The 20,934-nt window shown below is 39.9% G+C and overlaps 1 protein-coding gene across 2 annotated transcripts in view; it reads left to right on the top strand.

Moving 5' to 3' along the window:
• The window catches only part of LOC117490629 (E3 ubiquitin-protein ligase Jade-2-like), a 75,491-nt gene that overhangs the window by 44,631 nt on the left and 9,926 nt on the right, over window positions 1-20,934 (top strand). Inside the window, exons 5-6 of one of the 2 annotated variants that reach the window (XM_034140388.1) lie at window positions 1,994-2,111; window positions 14,672-14,806. In XM_034140388.1, coding sequence (XP_033996279.1) covers window positions 1,994-2,111; window positions 14,672-14,806 — 253 coding nt within the window. Of the gene's footprint in view, window positions 1-1,993; window positions 2,130-14,671; window positions 14,807-20,934 lie in introns of both variants that reach the window. The other variant, XM_034140387.1, reaches the window with a different exon arrangement.

Genomic DNA, 20,934 nt, shown 5'->3' with positions numbered 1-20,934 from the left:
GGAGTTTTCTGTCAATATTGCTGTTTATCTGTCTGTCTCTCCATACCTGTCTCTCTCCATGTATCTATTTCTGTTTCTCTATTCGTCTCAGCCTCTTTACTTGCCTTCTTCTCTCTCTGTGTCTCCTTCTATCTTATGTGTTGCCAATCCAAAATAGTAACACACACATTTGCGACCACAGCTTTTCTTCGAACATCCATATGTGCCTTTTATAAACATGCACACATTCAGCGCTATGCTCTCGATCCTAACACATACACACTCCTGTACAGCTTATAGGGCCATATGATAGTAATTTGGCAATATGGCAGGGGGGCTGTGGGATCCAGTTTACTGGCAGGAAACAGGTTGCCTCTATACTTTTATCTGTTATTGTCTCATTACTGGATGCATATAAACTAGGGCTGTCAAGTTAACGCGTTAATAACGCGTTAACGCAAAAAAAAATTAACGCCACTAATTATTTTAACGCGATTAACGCATGTGTATTTTTTGTCCTCGGCCGCCGTAGTTTCAGAGCGCATCGAGTTTAAAATACCATCGACAAGCTGATGCTGACAGCCCCGCTGATGCTGACAGCCCCGCTCCTACCGCCCGCTTGTGGCAGACCACACTTCCACGCTCACTGGCAGGCCCGGACTGGCCATCGGGAGGACCGGGAGGGAGTGTGTATGTGTGGCGCGACTCGCGCGAGCGAGGCACACCTTACGTGTTGTTGTTAGCATCTGGTGCTAGCTAGCTGCTCTAACGGATATAAGGAGCTGTTTCAATGACATTTCGCCGACAACTGCGCCGAGCACTTGACTTTATGCAGGTAGCCAGACAGTGGGACATTGTACGAAAAGTCAGCACACGCAACATGATTGCAGCGTCCAGGCAGCTCCCGTTGGAGCATATATGCCTTGAGCTGCACATAGCTCCAACACACACACACACACACACACACACACACACACACACACACACACACACACACACACACACACACACACACACACACAGTATTATTGTATGAGAGAGGTTCCAGGTTGTTGTGTTTAATATTCATGAGAATATTTGTCATTGTTCAAATGATAATAAACAAACATATAAAGCATATTTGTCCACTCATATGTTGATAAGAGTATTAAAAACTTGAAAGATATCCCTCTAAGGTACATTTAGAACAGATAAAAAATGTGCGATTAATTTGCGATTAATCGCGATTAACTATGGACAATCATGCGATTAATCGCGATTAAATATTTTAATCGACTGACAGCCCTAATATAAACATGTGAGGATATATACTGTTCCATTGATATTTGTCTTCAAGATTGTCCATACCTCTTGCTTTGCTCTCTTTTTAATGTATGATGGGATTTGTTGTGAGATCAAATACTGATTAATTCACTTGTGCAGAGTCCTGTATGCAAAATCATATTAAAAAAGGTTTCTTATTCAGCCACTTAGCAGCGTAGCAGAACTCCAGAAAAAAAACACACACCTTAAGTATTTTGTTATCACATATCAAGAATATCGACAGACATTATCATTCATTATAACTAAACACAAATTATTTAAATACATACTATTTTTTTTCCTTTTCTCTTTGGGTGATTACTTCTTCCTGTTAAAGAATCTTCCTCCCTCGATGCTAGTTGCTAACTTTGTGTGTCTGCTATTCATTGTGAACAAATGGAGTACAGCGTACAAAGGATTTATCACAGCTTTTTTATTAGACACAGCTGCCTAATGCTGCTTCTAGAAATGGAGCTGGTGAGCTCACTGAGACAGAAAACAGAAAATGTAAAACCACAAAACCATTGACTAAAAGCCCCTAAAAATATCAGGTGGTAATTTCTCACAGTGAGCTACTCCACAGCCATGAAGCATTAGATCTATTTTTTTGTATACACGATATTGATTACAACTGTATGTGGCCGTCTTATTTGTTTTTATGATGTTTGTGACATGTGTCCCATGTTTGTAACGGTGATATCTTGTTTTTCAGGTGCGTAACCTGTGCTACATGGTGACTCGGAGAGAGAAAATGAAGCACACACTTTGTGACCTCCAGGAGAAGATCTTCCACCTGCAGATACAACTCCTGGAAGAAGACGTCGCTGGCGGTAAGAAAGAAAGAAATCGTGAGTGCCTTGTGGTTTTTCTAATTACAGTTGTATAAACAGGCCAATGTAAAAACCTGTTACCTTTTGCCAACACACACTCTGGCCAACCAAATAAAAAATGTACGGTTTGGAATCATAAAGTGCTTAACGGTTACATCCAAACCCTTGTTGACTGAGAGTGGTGGGTGGACAGATTTTGGAAATGGCCTGTCATCATTTTTGCACAGTAGGCCACACTTGACACCTGCAGAGCAAAAACGGATATTGCCAGATATTGTGGCACACACCATCCACATAAATGGAGCTTGATTTCCTGTCCACTCGACCACAGATGATTGACCTCGATTCATTTCTCTGGGACGGAGAACAGGAAGGACGAAGCTGAGTGGTTGAGATGATTCTGCTGTGTTGGCAATATATCTGCTAAATGGGACCACGGTTGAATGCTACAGTGGTTATCCTTTTAAGAATATTATATGTTCACTACTTGTTTCAGTAGACTACATCTGTCTTTTATTGTATTTTATCCTTTTTCCTCAAAAAGAAAGATGCGTTCAATGTTTTACAAATAAAACAGGTACAAATGTATTGAAACAACTTTACAAAGGAGAGACTAAAAAAGGCAAGACATTCAATAAAAGTTAAGACAATAAACTAAAGAAATGGTGTAAAAACAATAGATATCTAAACAATAATGCAGCCTTTTTTTAAAGAGAGCTATTTTAAAGTCATTTCGTAACTCCTGACTAATCAATGTCCCTTGGTAAGACTGAAAAAAAAAAAAGCCTTTCCAATCATCACCTTTTAACATCATTAGTCTGGATTTAAGTACATCTAGTGAGGTTGAATCTGAGCATCTGAAGCCAGGCTCTGGTGTGCACGGGGATATGTGGTCAGATGCTCAGCAATGTATCCAGAAGCTTAACTGTAAGCAACAAAATCTTAAAATCAATACTCAAACGGACTGGGAGCCAATGTAGAGCATTGAAAGCTGGTGGGAGATTGTCATATTCCTTTGAACATAATGTTATCTCTTTATCGATTCGTTTGGGTCCTCAGATAGAACAGCTCCATACATATACAGGCTGTAAGCTCTCAAACATGGAGAAATATATAATCAGATGTATGCCAGGGACACTTGATAGAATTTCAGCTCAATGAGTTTTTCAAATATGAAAACAAACATAAAACTTAGCTCTTCCATTCGTAAATAAAGATAGTACATAATATACAAATGTTCTTGAAAGAAGGAAGACAACACACAGTAAGGCCTTCGAGGGACATTAGATAATATATATTTTTCTTAAAACTCTTTTTACAAATGGTTTTGTTTTTAAGAAGTAGAAAAATACACTTAACGGAACAAAAAGTCTAAATATCACAGTATTCAATACTTCAAAAAGGCACTCAAAGAGCGTTGTCCTCCACCATGGCCAAATGCTCTATCTCAAAATGTCGAATGAAAGTGAACCAAAATGTGTCGATCTGCCCTGTGATTCAGATCTGCTTCATATACTGCACCCCTCAACCAAGTTTGAAAGCTTGGTTGAAAGCGGGCCAAACCGCGGAGGTATTAATTCATAAACAATATTTACGATCTGTACTCTTAAGATAACAGCTTCCTTTAGGTCATTAGTAGATAGTTAGAAGCTTATCTGTGAGATACATATCAGCTGAAAACAGCGATAAAACAAAGGTTCAAGGAGAATAACAGAGAGATGTTTAGCTAATTAGTTTCTCATTGGCTGCCAGATGTAATGGTGATGATGGTGAACCTTAGTTACCGCGACAATAGTTAATTGCTGTTGTTACCAAATAACAGTGACCTGTATTTGGCTTATATAATAGTGTTAAAGGACTCCATTAGTTCTCGTCGTCGTGACCTGCTGCTGTGATAGCAATGACAGTGAGAGCTTGTTGTCATGGTAATACCAGCTACGTCTCGCTGGCATGGTAATGATAGTGAACGTGTGTGTGTGTGTGTGTGTGTGTGTGTGTGTGTGTGTGTGTGTGTGTGTGTGTGTGTGTGGTGTGTGTGTGTGTGTGTGTGTGTGTGTGTGTGTGTGTGTGTGTGTGTGTGTGTGTGTGTGTGTGTGTGTGTGTGTGTGTGTGTGTGTGTGTGTGTGTGTGTGTGTGTGTGTGTGTGTGTGTGTGTGTGTGTGTGTTCAATTGCAGTGCTCATCATTGCCAAGGCAGGATGCATAAACACATATCTATGCATTGCACTAAATCTTACAAGCATTTTCATTCTCTCTGTAACTCCCTCTGTGTCTCAAACGAACACACACACACACACACACACACACACACACACACACACACACAGACTAGAGCTGCTGACTCAGCAGATTGCTGTCATCAGGTACCGGGAGCTGTGCTGCTGGCACTAAACAGCCATATCTATTCTCACTGCCACAGGACTTAGATTAGAGAGGATAGTTTGTGTGTAGTGTGTGTGTGTGTGTGTGTGTGTGTGTGAGAGAGAGAGAGCTACAGAGAGTGAAAGATGAGGTTGTCTGCTAAAATGATTTACCGTGTCCCTCACCTTGTATCTACCTCTTTTCTCTGCTTCTTTTTTCTTTCTCTCTTTCCACTCTCAATTTTTCTACATCCTCTTCTTTAATCTATTTTTCTCAACCATCTGTTGTCTTGCGTTGCCTTTCTCTCATCTGCAGTGTCCTTTCCTCTCTCCTATTATATTTGTGGTTGTCTGATCATGCCACTCTGTTTCAGTCAGTCCCTACATTCTGGTCCATTTTGATTTTGTCCCTCATAAACTTATTTTGTGGCATTAAAAGTTACTGATAGCCTCGCCCAACAACATAGACACATTGTGTACTGATAAAGCCAGATGGGAATGTTAACTAAACAAAAAAAAACAATCACTACACACATTTAAATGAATCGGTCATTTTCCATTTATTGTCATCTGGCACCAGTTTTGACCCAGTCGGTAATATTTTCTGTGATCCAAATGCACATTTGATCTTATAAAAATACAGGGTTAAAACAATAAGCAGTATCCAAACATTTTGGATATCATGTCTCAGTTGTTTTCGTAAAATTGGTCTTAACATCGGATTCTAGGCAGCACAGAAGGTTCACAAGTATAAAATCGTTTTTCAGATTTTTTTTCACGCAGATCACGTCATGCACCAGCACCACTATCCTGTCTCCCTTCATCTCCCTCAGGACTTTTTTTGAATACACACTCCTCTTCTAACCCACCTGAAACAGAACTACAAACCTCTGTCTGCCTGTCTGTCTCTCATAGTTCTTAATCTGTCAGGTTCCACGTTCTGTGTGCCAGTCCGCCTGTCTGTCTGTCATGTTTATCTGCCTGTCTGTCATGTCGGGGGCAGCTCTCGTCATGCTTTGTGAATGCTAGCATGTTACCAAGGCGGTCGACCGGCCGGCGGGCCATATCCCTGCTGTCCCAAACTCAGAGAAAGAAGCTTGTTGCACAAAGTACAAGGAAGTCTGTTTGATGATGATGATGATGATGATGATACATCTACTAGATTATGATGAAGAAAGATAATGATATAATTGCAAAGTCTATATAAAATTGGCAGCAAAAAAAATGCTTTTGATCAAAGTTCTATTTAACCTTGTTTATTATTATTATTTGTTTCAATATGACAGTTATCGTCAATACAGGTGTATTCTTTATACTTCCCTATATAGCATTTCAAAAATAAACACAGTGATTAAAACCTTCACATTTTTAAACATATCGACTTACGTAAAAAAATACAGGTCCAGTTATATTCTGCACACACACACACACACACAGTAATATTGTTATGCAGGAAGTGCAGTGCATTTACATTCTGGCTCCAACCGAGTTGTGACAAGCTGACAGTGGTTAGTATTGGTATATGTGTGTGTGTGTGTGTGTGTGTGTGTGTGTGTGTGTGTGTGTGTGTGTGTGTGTGTGTGTGTGTGTGTGTGTGTGTGTGTGTGTGTGTGTGTGTGTGTGTGTGTGTGTGTGTGTGTGTGTGTGTGTGTGTGTGTGTGTGTGTGTGTGTGTGTGTGTGTGTGTGTGTGTGTGTGTGTGTGTGTGTGTGTGTGTGTGTGTGTGTGTGTGTGTGGTGTGTGTGTGTGTGTGTGTGTGTGTGTGTGTGTGTGTGTGTGTGTGTGTGTGTGTGTGTGTGTGTTCCTGTGTGTGCATGAAGAATAAAAGAAGGGAGAAAATAAGGAGGGAGGAAGTTCGGGATGAGAAGGGACACCAAGGTAATCGGATGAAAAAAGAGTGAAAGAAGAGAGAGGAACACAAGTAGCAACCATGAGTGTGAAAGGACAAAAGAAAAAAAGGTAGAGAGAGGTAGGAAATGACAGTAGGCAAGAGAAAGAAAAATCATTCTCATATTGCACTAATGAGCTCAGGTAAGAAATGGGACACAGTGGCTACACACAGACAGACTCACACGCTGCAGTTCAGTGCACCTAGAAAGAGGGGAAATTAATCACAGACTTCAAAAAGACGAATCCCCTGGTGCTGTTGCACCTTCTAAACAAGAAAGTGAAGGCGGTTTGGAGGGGACTATAATATTGCAGGGATGGAGAGAAAAGCAACGGCACAATGTAAAGACAAAAGAGGGGGGGGGAGCCCAGATCTGACAAAAAAAGTGTTTGAAAAGGTTTCCACTGCTGATGGTTGGATTTGCACTGAGATTACAACCTGCAGGGGGAAAGCAGAGCCTGCAGGCGTCCTTGAAAACCCAAAGACAAGTTTTCCAAGCTGTAGAACATATAAAAGGACAAGATCAGATTAGGGGAAAAAAGTTGAAAAATGGTCTCTGTAAGATCAGAGGATAAGATATTCCTGTCAAAATAAAAAAGAAAGGAATCACAATTGAGGGTTATTTGTGTAGGAGCGTTCCCTCTGGGAGCTCCTTCAAAGATCCCCTGGCGTTAATGGCCTCCGCAACATCAGCCACGGCCAAGAAATAAATTGGAAAAAGGTTGAGAAGTGTCTGGTAGATGTACCTGCACTCTTTTACAAATCCACCTCATTAAAAAAAGTGTCATGCAGTCATACCGTTCTCCTGCCAACTTCACACCAAATGACATGGGTTAGTTCTATCTAATGGCGCATGTCCACCATGGCGCGGAGCGCGGTTTAAGCGTGCCGTGTCGTGCCGTGCCCATTTTTGGTTGCGCTTCCACTAGGCCTAGTTACGGCCCGGCCCGGGGCCACTTTTTCACCTCTTTTCTGGCCCGACAAAATTGTGGTTCTATCGGGGCCAACAAACAGGGCTGAGTCGGGCTGAGTATGCTAAACTAGAGAGAGCATCGCTGGCAAGGGGGCTACAACTACAACAAGATGGACATATTTGACCGTGATTTAATTGTAATACACGTTTCAAAATGATGCCAAAGTAACAACATACTGATACCGGTTAGTAAAAACCATGAATTAATGCTTTGTCAAGTCTGCAGACAGACGGCAGGCGAAAAACCTTTTAAAATGCGTGTTTTCTAAATGGAGATTGGCTAAGCTAACGCAGTATATGCTCCGACTGTCCACACTCACAACAACGGCCTATACAGACATAAATAAAGCAGCGACTGTATTCACCATGACACAGGCAGTCTGTGGTTTGTACTTGTTTAACTTTTGTCGAGTTTCTGAACATATATAAGGAGCTGTGAGCTCTGAGTGCTAACAGCTAACGGCTGTGTTGTTTTTCTGGGGTTCTCATTGAAGATGACGTCACGGCTCCGCCTACACTGCGTTACTATAGTAACTACCCCAGTTCCTAAACTGTAATGGAAGCGCAGCATGAAGTGAGCCGGCCCTGTTAAGGCCCAACGCGGCCAAGCAGTACCGAGCGTGGCCGAGGCCGACCGTGTGGTGGAAATGCGCCATAAGAGTAGGAGTCACCAGAGGCCCCACAATACCATAATATCACGATACTAAATTCACGAGACAATATAATTGCCATTTAAGTGTATTGTGACCACACAGATATTACCTTTTTTTTATTTTTTTTATCTGATTAGATAAGCTTTGCAGCACATTCCTGATTTCTTCCTCCAACATCTCCATCTTTTGTATTTTTTTATTACTACTTGCAAATCCGCAAATTCCCAGCCGTGACTCTTTTAAACCACTGAGGACCAGGGCAATCTTTTTGTATGTTTGCGTCATAAATATTTGGTACACAACAACAACAAAAACAATGGCTTTGTTTAAGACGCAGTGTTACAAAGCAGAACAAAATAGTCTTAATTTAGTCCTTTGTTATTACTGCTGCACCACTGATGTTGATACGAATATTCAAAAGGAAAATTGGAGGCAGAGAAAGGGGACACTAGAACTGCAGCCCAGAAACTACATTTAGATCTTATTTCCTTTGGCTGAAATCCTTAGAAGAATCCAGAAGTTCCTTAAAGGTTTCTGGGTTCCTGGAAAAGTTCCTCCTGTCAAAAGGAGATATAATTGTTGTGCTGGCAGCCAAGCCTCCATCTGTACTCCATGTAACTTTCTGACAAACAGCACCCTGTAACACGATATCTTCCACACACGTTTTGTTTTTTGATGGGCATTTCATTCTTGTGGTAGAAACTATTTCATTATAATAGCTCATTTATATATTATCCCTAAAGTGGAGGGATAAATAACACCTGAGCGTTTTGTAAATTAAGCTTTTCAAAAAGCCTTTTTCATCTGTTACAGTCCCTATCTCAGTCAAGGCTTTAAACACAGGGTACAGCAAGGATGTTGGCTTTGTTTTATAGTGCACAGCTAAAGTAGAGAATGCATCATGGAGAAACATTGAGGAGGTGCTGTGCATGAGAGAAGTTGCAAGTGGCAGGTGCAATAGTTAATAGGGGGAACAGATTTGTTTTTTATTCTCCCATATTCATCACATGTGTGTGTGTTCTTGAACAACATCTAGTCGCTTTAAGGGTTTCTGTGTCATTACTGAACTTAACTCGGATCTCCTTGTGAAAGTGGCCATTTTTTAAGGAACAACAAAGTGAAAAGTAAAATAATACAAGGGTGATTGCAAACTTACAAAAATGTACAAATCTAATCCCTATTTAAACTCATGGTGACTAACTAGGTTACCAGCATGAACATGTACAGAGAAAAGATTCATCTAACAAACTTGATTCTCACTTGAAAACTAATTGCATCGCACCTCTCTCCCTTTCCTGTGTTCTGAGTGCTGCTCGTGTTTGTCACGCTCATAACTTTAATGAGCTACTGCCGCTTTCGCTACACATAACTTTTAACGGTTAGACATTTCCGAGCATCCTGCTTACAACCCAGGTGATGATCTGTCTTGGACCTGAAAATAAAAATCCCTCAACACTTTTAACAGCTTTTTCCAATGCCGAAACATCTCGTGTTTTTGATCAGCAATCTTGCCGTCAATCTCTATGATGTCTCCAAATCCTTCCACTTAGCTTTTGATTTTATTCCTGAAATGGAGGCTATAACTTGTTAAGCCCTTGCAAAAAAGTAATGTTTTTTTTATTTTGATTTGATTAGATTTATTTAGAATGTGTAAAACAATAATACAAAAATGTAACATGATATATATATATATATATATATATATATAAACAGATAATCTACTTAATTACACATCTGAAAAGGGGTGGGAAGAAGTTTACACTTAATCCCACCCCTTCTCCCAAAAGCTAAAGTATTAACATATATATATTGTTATTGAAAAACAAACAAAAAGATAAAACAACAAATAAATAAACAGATGAATAAACAAACAAATACATAAAAGAGGTAAATGATATTCAAGAAAAGATAAAATAACAAACCAAATAAATAAATAAACTGCAAACACCCAGTTATGATTAAAAAACGTCATCCCTGTATCTTGTTGAAATCATGTCCTTATACCTTTTTTAAACAGTTTTAAGTTCGGACATCCCTTGAGCTCCTCAAAAATGTTTATATTCTTTCTTTTTAAACATTAAGTATTTTCTCCTAGTGAACTATACTGTGTCCCACTATCTTCTTTTCTTCTCTCTCACTCCTGAAAAACACACACACACACACACACACACACACACACACACACACACACACACACACACACACACACACACAATGGCTGTCTCAGTGTGAAATCTCTCTCTGGTCTCTCTCAGCTCTATTCATGCATGCCCTGCTCCTCCATGCTAAAGCAAGCATGAGGACAGCCTACTGCTGCTATGACAGCCACACACACACATGTACTGTACCAACCAACACACACACAAAAAGAATCTATACTGTATGCTACAGAACTGCTACAATATTATATTAATCAGGCTTTGCAGTTTGTTCTTCTTCAAGCCCTTGTATGTCTTGTAACCCTGGTCTTCGGGTTGGTTCAACAATTTGGTTCGGACTAAGATATTTCAACAACTATTGTACGGCTTAAAATTAGATTTTATTCAAACATTCATGGACCAAAGAGGATTAATCAGATGCATTTCGACATCCCTTGTTCGTCTTGCAGCATAAAGACATTGGCATTTGTGGTTTTTGGCGAAATGTCTCTACAACTATTGGATGGATTGCCATGTCATTAAGGTCCCCCTCAGGAGGAGCTTCAACAACTGTGATATCTTCTGACAGAAGTCATTGTTTGGTCTAATATTAACTTTGTCAAATACTCCTACTTGGTCCTGACCAATCAACTGCAACACTGATGGCCTCAGCCATAGTTCATGTTAGGTACTAATTAGCAAAAGTTAGCACGACTTGCAGAGCGACTAGCTTAGCTGTAGTCTTGTTAACAGATTTTGAATGAGTCAGAAAATGTTCAATATAGGCCACTGGTTTAATAGATATATTTAATCTAGTGTTCCCCTAATTTTGTAAAGCCATAATATTTAAAGATATACTTTTTATAATACAATGTAAAAAATGTGTGGCTCTATGAATACTTACCTTTAACAGACAGCTTTGATAATGCTGTTGTAGGTCGAGTATTTTACCCAAACAAAATGTGCTTTTCTAAACCCCAGTATTGCTGTAATGAAGCCTGCAGCTGCCATCTGCTATACCAATGGACACGCTCACATAGTCACACATGCAGTGTATAAACACGATTCACGGCAGTAGCAGAGTTAGTGAGCCATGCTTTGAGGACTCTGTGTTTGTCTAAACAGCAGGAGTCTGTTACAGCAAGTCAACCCAACAATAAGGGCTGGCCATATCGTCGACCGAGAGAATAATGATCACTGTGCATTATGTGAGAGTCAAAGCAGCACTTTGAAATGCCTTGCCTGTGTTCAAATGTGCGATGTGAATAAGCTTGCCTCGCATTGCTTTGCCTATGTGCTGTGTGTGCACGTGTTGTATATTTCTCAATAATAATCAAATCTTTTTCTTTTTGATTGGTAAAATTCATCTCTACTATGCACCTGAACACATCAACAGTGATGTAACGGGGGGTCGTTTGTTGTTTTGAGTCTTTCAACATCTTGGTGGGTCAGACCGTGACTTGTGTTCAGGTGGCATTCGTACCTACCCATGGACCTCCTCTACTGGTCCAGAGCCATGTCAACACTTCCTCCGCTGACTCTGAGGTGTTCTTGAAGGCTCTGATGTGCCATTGTACCTTCAGCTGCTTCACGAGGTACAACAAAAGCACACAAAGTCCTTCCCAGTCGACAGGATTTCTGACGGTTACTGTGGTCCTTGAAGGTGTACTCCAGGCATTAAGAAGGTGACCATCTGTGTTTGAAGGCGTACAGGTCTGCAGCTGCAAATTCCCATGCTGATGGATCTGCAATGGGTTTAAGAACCAGAATTTACCACCTGGTGCACTTAATGGCTCCTACACTGCTGAAGAGCCTTTCGTCAGCCGGTCAGGATGTCCTTGGACCTCCCCTTGCCTGAGCATTGCCGGCAATCTGGAGATTCCGCTTTGCCCCAGATGAAGAGGTTTGTAAACTGCCAGGACAAGGAACTCGAAGTGTTCTGGTTAGGCTTGCCTCAGATAAGTCCAAGCGACCTTCCAATCCATGGAATGCTCCCACCTTGTCTCCAGCTGCCACTGGCCGATCGTTTTGCTGGACCTCCCCTCTTCCACTGCTGACAACTCTTCCTCTATCTCGGCCGATCTTCCATCTTGGCTTTGTCATTCTAGGAGGTGGGAAGGTTTCCAGTCCAGCTCTTTCCGGATTCCCTGTACTTGGTGGAGCATGAGCACAACTTTGTCCGATCTCCACTTCCTCCCAGTAACCTTAACCTCGACCCGTGCCAGGGCCACCTTGGGGTCACTGGAGTCCTTGTGCAGCAACACCTTAAACTCCTCCTACAGGTTCTTCATGGCAGCTCGAGCTCGAAAAACAACTTCCTGAATCTGCTTATCTCTACCACAGAGGTCTTAAAGAGGTTAAACCTCATACACAAGTAGATTCCACATTACCAGTGTCCTGTTATTTAAATTACAAACATGTGACAGGCGTTTTTTCAAGATTTCCCAATCCAGCACAATTAAAGGAGGTGTATTTATCTGTGATTTGGGAAAACTGTACTTCCTCAGGCCTTAAATTAAAGTATTCTTCTCTGTTTGGTTCTAACCTTCCTACTTTAATCTCTGTATGACAACTGTCTGCCTAATAAGCTAAGTTCAGCGTTGTATTGACCAAATATTGAATCAACTAGTCATATAAATAAACATTAGTTGCATCCTTAATTGAGGTATTGTAGTAAATGTCTGCAATTTCAAGTTTGACTGCACGTTATAATACAATGAAATGTGATTATTGATAAATATATATCAATAATACTATAAAGAGTAAATAAGCTTTTCTATTTTTTTATTTTTGCATCTATTTGTAAAGATTTGTAAAGAAATGTAATGAGACATATAGAAACTGTATTTGCTAAAGGATTTTATTTTTATTAAATTACCAGACATTCTGTTGATTTGTGGCTATTTTTGAAACAGTATGGCAATCTCTTACACAGCTTTGACATACAGTGTATTTATTGCACTACTGGTGTATTAGACTGTAATATACTGTCAGGTTGGTTTCAGCTACGTACTGTATGAGTGTTTGTTGTTACCTGCCACACTCTCAGCTGGAGGGAGAGAGCGACGTTTTCTGGAGAGAGAGGACAGATCGCAGCAGGGAGGCGCTCTGCAGGGCTCTGTTTCATGTCATACAATGTTTCTGTCAGCATGCGCATAGACCTGAACACACAACTGATGATGTGTTTATATGTATGCCGTATGTGCAGGGTCTTTTTCCTTAGCTGGAAGTATTTGGCAGTGACAGTGTTGCTATTCTTTTTTTAAAGTCTGCAAGGTGCACTAAACTCTTTGATTTATAGTAATAGAGATACAAGGACATGAAACACAGTGCATTCACAAACACAGACAGTGATGGAAGAAGTACAGTATTAAGATATTCTACTTAAGTAAAAGTAGTAATACCACAGTGAAGAAATACTTGTATGTAAACATACAAAAGCATTAGACTCAAAACATACCAAAAGGTAAGGTAAAGGTAAAAGTACTTATTATACACAAGAGACAATTTCATAATAATATATATTATATTTTATTTTTGGATAATAAGTATAAATGCATTACTGTGGTCATCAATTTGCTAGCTGGTAAGGGTGGGGCTAACTAAATAGCTTTACATACAATTCAGCCTAGCTTGAGAATGTACTTCAGGTATCAATAACATTTCTTCTGAACTTGACTTATTTTAATATATAATTATTTATTTCTTAAGTAATTAAAAGAATGTAGTGTATTTTCATCTCAATTGTAGTGGAATAGAAGTAGAATGTAGTAGAAAATGGAAATACTCAAGTAAAGTAAACTCAAAATGTACTTTAGTAGTGGAACCCCAGGACTAATCTTTTATTTAGTTGAGATTAACTAAGGTATCTTTGATCACAGTCACATGGGCTTTCAATTTGTCAGCCCTCGCCTCAAACTTTAACTAGAATACTAAACAGCCTTAAAGACAAGCTTAGCATGCGTCCCGAGTCTTGGGGTTTTATCAAGGTAGAGCAGCAGGGTGTATGTGCCACTGAAGATGAACTATCGCTCTCTCCACACACCTCATCAGGAGGTGGGTCACATTTTGCCGATGCCACCTTTCCTTTCCTGCAACCACAAATTAGCTCTCACCTTATGAGCATGTGTGCCTAGCTAGGATCATGTCCTAAAAATAACAAAATATTGGCTTTTTTTGCACTTGTGTACTGTATGTTTCTTTAATGTGTTGAAACTCTACTTCCTCTAGCCTTCAATTCATTTTTTGCCTTTTTTTATTTATATGTAGTTACTATCTGCCTTACTAGCTATGTTTACGTCCAAAGGTCCTTCGCATTCTTACTATTTTGCAAAATACAGTTGTCATGTCAGGCGTTTTCCTTTGCAGTGTATATATTTCAACAATATGGATCTAATATTGCACTTACTTTCTCCAGCTTTAATATTCTTGTATGCTACATTCTCCCTCAAATGCCACCTAAGGGAAAATAAAAATGTTCAATGTTGCTTTCCATCTTAAATTGAATAACCCACCCCTAACCTGAGCCCCTATTCTGTGTCTCCCTGCAGATAAAAACGAGAAAGGAGAAAAGAGGAAGCAGAATGGAGTGAAGGACAAAGGAAAGGAGAGGAGGAAGAGTAGTCCCGAGAAGAAGAAAAAGGAGAGGTTGAAGGCAGAGAACGGCTCCCTGCTGAAAGAGCTAGGTACATTGTGTGTGTGTGTGTGTGTGTGTGTGTGTGTGTGTGTGTGTGTGTGTGTGTGTGTGTGTGTGTGTGTGTGTGTGTGTGTGTGTGTGTGTGTGTGTGTGTGTGTGTGTGTGTGTGTGTGTGTGTGTGTGTGTGTGTGTGTGTGTGTGTGTGTGTGTGTGTGTGTGTGTGTGTGTGTGTGTGTGTGTGTGTACACCCTGCAAGGTTTGCAATGTTTCCAAAATGAAATGCAACTCATTGGCTGCACATTTTGCAACACCTTTGTAGTCTTGATGCATCAATCATTTATAAGGGCAAAATGCAGTAACAAAAGAAGTAAGACATTATACAGTTGGAAATCTCCAGGTAATATTATTTTCTTTCTACCTGATAAAGACTTTATATGAGGAAACTTTATCTTAAATGAATAACTGATGCATCTACAGTAGAGTGCTGCAACCATTTACAGAACATGGTTTTTTCTGCTGTGGTCAGCATCCTGGTGTATTACATTTTCTTTTTCTACAGACTTTGTGCGTCCGTCATCAGTGTTTTCATATATTTTCTGTGTGTAGATCAAGTGTCAGATGCAATTGTAAAATGTTTAATAGGAGTTGACTGCAGCTCAGCCCAGCAGGTTTCATCTGACACATCCGGCTGCTGGCACTCGGCAGTGTAACGTCAATCACAGAGAAAAGTGAAGGCGAGAGATGAAGCAAGACTGCATATTATAAAAATGTCATCCCTGTAAATCAAGCAGACCTCATCTCAGCTTTTCTGTTATCAATAAATCACTTTATATTGCCTGTAGAACTTCAGTATTATAGAAGCTTCTCCTCAGTGACACAACATAAGTTACAATCATAAAGTGAAATATAGGAGCTGATCCAAGCACACACTATCTTGGTACTCATCATATAGGGTTTGATTTACCAGGGGCATTATTAGAATTATTAAATTACAATTTTCTAAATGTATTTATTCTTTAAAGTTCATACTAAGATGGTCTCTTTTGGGCATTGGACTTTTTCTAAAGTAATAGAGCAACCAAATGATCCTCTTCTGCAACTCAGATTTTTTTTTTATGGTATGGTAGTCTAGTAGTGTTTGTTGCTTGTGGACATGTAGATAGAATAGATAGAATCGGAGGGATGAACCCCTCTTTAATGGTCACACATGCAGAGCACACAGCACACACAGTGTTCTCTGCATTTAACCCATCCTAGTAGAAGGAGCAGTGGGCAGCTATTGTACAGCGCCCGGGGGGCAGGGGGGGTGGGGGGTTTGTCCGGTGCCTTGATCAAGGGCACCACGGCAGGGCCCAGGATGTGAACTGGACCTCTCCAAGTAGCAGTCCACACTCCATATTTTAAGTCTGTTCGGGGACTTGAACCGGCGACCCTACAGCTCCCAGTCCAAGCCCCTACTGACTGAGCCACTGCCACTGCCGCACTGTATGAAGGCAACTTGAAGGAAGCTAAAGAAGGAGGCTCTGTAATTCTCATTTTGACTAACACACGTTGCCTAAGCCCAATCTCACTTGAAAGAATCTACTCAAAACAACCCCTGCTGTCTGTCACAGTCAATTACAGACGGGCCGACCCAGCAGGACGTTTCCACTGCCGCTCACTTGTAAACAGTTACTGAATGGAATATACATCCATATACAGGTACATCAGTGTAGTTTTGGGATCGTGCTATTAACTGGAGAAAAGAGACTTTGAACTATATATCAAAACCGATTTATGTATGGCTGGACCAAGGGCCAATCTCCAGGTCTGGAAAGTGAAGCCTGAGCAGAAGTGCCTTAAACCTGCTTTGTTTTTTAATGGCAAGCAGGTGGCCACTCCACTGGTTTCAAATAGAAGTTTGTTTGTAACGAAGTCCAGCTAGTTTTCATACTTGATTGGTGCTCAGTAAACATTTTCCTGACGAGATTATGTCTCAATCAATAGTCTCAAGATTTCTACAATATAGCGTGATGTCATGGGCCAATCGAGAGTTAAATAAATGATGAAGCAGGATATACTCTAGGGCATAGCTAACTTATGATTGACAGGTCGTTACCAGAAGGTGTTGTCGCGTTGGTTTTTCTGCGTTTTTCTTGAAACTTTAACCCTATCACAGTGTTTTTTTGATTTAGGTGATTGTATCTCTTTTCACTGGCTTTTACAAAAAAAACAAGCAGGCAACCTTCAAATTTGAGGCTTCAAAAACATAGTCCTCATACCACATATTATAAACAGTCTATGGGTGGGACATATTAACCCCTGTTTGTAGACTGTAAATCCGGTTTTCGCTAATATTTTTCAATGTCAACTTTATCCTAGCCTGATTACCCTAGTGTCATTGTCATCCCCCTGTGGTTTTTGCAAACATAATCTTAACTTTTCTATCAGTAAAAGGAGTGAAAGGGTTTGAAAAATCATTCATAGAAATAATGTTGAGGGAAGCTCTGCCAGTATTTATCTTCATCATTAATGAGCCACTGGGAGTCCTCATCATAAGTGAGACAAGGATGGATTATAATGGTTGCCCATTCCCCACCACCCATCAATACAGCTATATACAACCCTCAGAAGATAGGTATTAAATGGAAATGGAGCATGAACATATTGTTCGTAAAACGGAGAATTTACAGGCATTTGGCTGACACATATACGCTGTGATTTGAAGTGGAAGAGGAGATAAAGGCTTAGTGTCTTGCTAAAAGAGTGATTTGAATCTGTAGCTTTTAAGTTGTCAACACAAGACAAGCCACCTGTCTGATTATTGGGGTGCACATTAACATTTCAATTGAACAGATATCCTCATAATCTGAACCATCTTGTCTCACTGGGCTGGGAGAGAGGTTATGTTTTAGATGTTTCACTCTGCAGAAGTAATCAAGGTTCATGTTAGCAGAGGTAAAAATGTGTTGACTGGATGCAGATGCCAAAGCCTTTCTTTACAGAAACAGAATTGAAATTGAATATTCCCCTCTGATCCTGTCCATCTATTTACCTCTATATCTGCATTAACTGAGGCAGACAGGATCGCTTTGAAAGCTGCCTCCCGTAACGTCATATTTCCTGACATCCTGAAAACATCCTCAGTTTATTTGTTCAGATGCAGCTGCTTCACGGGACGGCAGCGCTGTGACAGTTTGAGAGCTGGTGCTGTCAGGATCAAACGCAGTGTTTCCTCTCTTTCAGGTCATAGCTTTTTAGGTTATTGCTCTTATTTGGGAAATGTTCCACTGCAAAATTACGTAACTTTCCAAAGCCATTAAAAAGAGATTTAAAAAAAAAAAACACTTTAAATGATTTATAGTATAAAATAACGGTTGTGCTTTTAGGAGGAAGTTGCATGGTCGAAAAAGTACAGACTGCATCCTTTGCACGAAAGATAATGAGTTATGAGCTTCAATAAGGTTTTCTTGTAATGAAAGTAATCTAAAAAACAACTTTTTTTCCAAACAGCGATGCGGTTAGTTGTGAATTTATATTTGTAGTGAAAAAGATTGAGATTGATCTGAAATTGTTGCAAGTAGTTACCCTATTTTGCATATAAAAGCAATAATTGTAATAATCGAATAAAAATGACGAAGGACACCGACAGAGACTTTTATAAATGTAGATATACACACTTTTATCATTCATTATATATTTAATCACAGATTTTAAGTGTCTTCAGGAGGAGTTATGGTCATTAATAATAGATTACTAAAGACTTAAACCAACTTTATCGTGTGTTATAAATCATTTCTTACATTTTGCTTTTAAATGCTTATGTGGAGGGCTGCATCTAAAAGTATCAATTCTAATATTCAAGAACTAATGTACTAATTATCAAAATGTAATTACATGTTTTGGTTACTGCATAAGAAATGAAATACTTCACATGCAAACAAGAGAGGGAAAGAAACACTCAACTTGTGATATACAGCATGTTTGTGTGGGCGAACAAAATGGAAAACAAAGTCCTCCATGTCTTCAGGCTTTCTTTTTTTTTTAACAAGCTCCTCCGCTGTGATTAGCTTCTATATGTAGGACATCAGGTGGGTGGATTTGTAGTCTTGCATAATCCATGTTTATATGAATCCAGATCTAGTATAAGTTATGAATATTCCTGCAGTGACATTCTGCAAAAAAAGCCGTGGGCTGCACCGAAAATTACTGTACATGATTAATATCTGAGAGCTAAATGAAAATGAGTTCTGCTCTGAAATATAATTTATCTAGCTTTTCATGTGTATGATTAAAAGCAGCTCATGTACATGATGGATCATATTGATAGTAATTCTTAATAGATCCACAAAGGTAAATATCGCTGAACCCCTCCCCCTCTTCAAAGAGTTTGAGTCATTGTTTAGAGTCCTGACACTAAGTGACAAATACAACTCTGTGTATTATTATTATTATTAAGGAATGCAGAACACAACCGCATGAAACTAATCAGACACATTGCAAAATATAAAAAACCAGGATTATTGGCAGATCGACAGCAGCAATGAAGCAACATGTGAGGAGCTTGGTTTCCTCCTGTGATCTCAGAAAACAAACATGACAGAACGTTGCTCAAAGCTACAAAAAACACCCAACAAAGACTTCACGCTGTCATCAAAGGATGAGACCAGAGCTGCTCTGTTGAGAACAGAATGGGCCCTGACTTTGTGTGTGGGATTATAGCATTTTGGAAGGCATGATATACAGCCAAGCTTAACCTCACTCTATTGTTACATTTTCTGTAACGTCAAATCCAGCAATACATCTTCTGTCCACATCCACGTACATCCTATCATCCAGTTTGTAGTTTTGGCTTCAGCTGCAGGATCCTTTTGTTTTGATCATCTTTGAATTCATCAATATACTGCAGCTGTCTGGCTCTAAAACATAGAGATGTCGTTCTTTTCTCTTTTTATATAATAATAATAAACTGAATATCATGTCATTTTTATATCTTTCTGACATTTATCATCATATTAGCCCATATTAGTCCATCATGATATTAGCATCTGAAGCTTAAAGTCAAATTAAGATCCAATCTGGCAGAGATGTTTTTTAACATTTCACCCACACACTCACACGAGCACACAAACACGCAGTGACCATTAGCGATGACGCATGACTGTCTTTCGTTTCCTTATTTAGCTAGAGCTGCACGTCACAGAGCTAACACTTTCCTGTCTAAGTAAATATGATCAATAAACAAATAGACGGTAACACAGGACAGGAGTGTTTGGCTCTGCCTCACTTGCTTCCTGTTCTGATATTATCTCTCTCCTTTTCTATTTCTATCTTTTTCCACTATAACTCTTTGTTTCCGTCTGGCACTGCGTTATAACACTCTGTTTATCTTCGCGGTCTTTCCGTCTGACTGATGGGGGATAAGGACTGCAGCTTGATGTTGAGTAGATGCTGTGAGATCATCTCTCACATTGTGTTACCATGACAAACAAGCCCCTTCTGTGTATGTGCTATGCTTTTCCTGTATCATTTGTCTGTGTGTGTGTACGTGCATGTTACATGTCGTTCCTGTGTCATCGTTGTGTTTGTTTTTGCATGCCGTATGTGTTCATATCTCACTGTGTGTGTGTGTGTGTGTGTGTGTGTGTGTGTGTGTGTGTGTGTGTGTGTGTGTGTGTGTGTGTGTGTGTGTGTGTGTGTGTGTGTGTGTGTGTGTGTGTGTGTGTGTGTGTGTGTGTGTGTGTGTGTGTGTGTGTGTGTGTGTGTGTGTGTGTGTGTGTGTGTGTGTGTGTGTGTGTGTGTGTGTGTGTGTGTGTGTGTGTGTGTGTCAGGCCATCTGTTCTCTGTCGGGTCTGGTCCTGACTCCCAGGGCTTTGTCTTCCTCTCTGTGTTCTGGGATCAAGAAGACAGAAATGTACCAGAACTCCTTCTCAGATGTACTGTCCCCTATCCCCACTGTTTATTAGTGGAGGCCATATGCCAGCGGAAATCTTCCTGGTGTCACCCTCACATGCACTTTGTTTCACCCATGAAACTGAGATACATAACAAATGTCAGCCTCCATCCGATTTCATCTGCATGTTTGGGTGTTGCAAATATCATTTTTAAAGATTTAATTGACAAACTAAGATAATGTTTCTTCAGTAGTGAATAATTATGTTTGATCAACTCTTAAAGGGGCGACTTAACTCGATTCGT

This window comes from Trematomus bernacchii, unplaced genomic scaffold (assembly GCF_902827165.1).
Source record: "Trematomus bernacchii unplaced genomic scaffold, fTreBer1.1, whole genome shotgun sequence".
Classification (NCBI taxonomy): Eukaryota; Metazoa; Chordata; class Actinopteri; order Perciformes; family Nototheniidae; genus Trematomus; species Trematomus bernacchii.
Note: the sequence above shows the minus strand (reverse complement) of the source record. Positions and strands in the feature narration are given on the sequence as shown.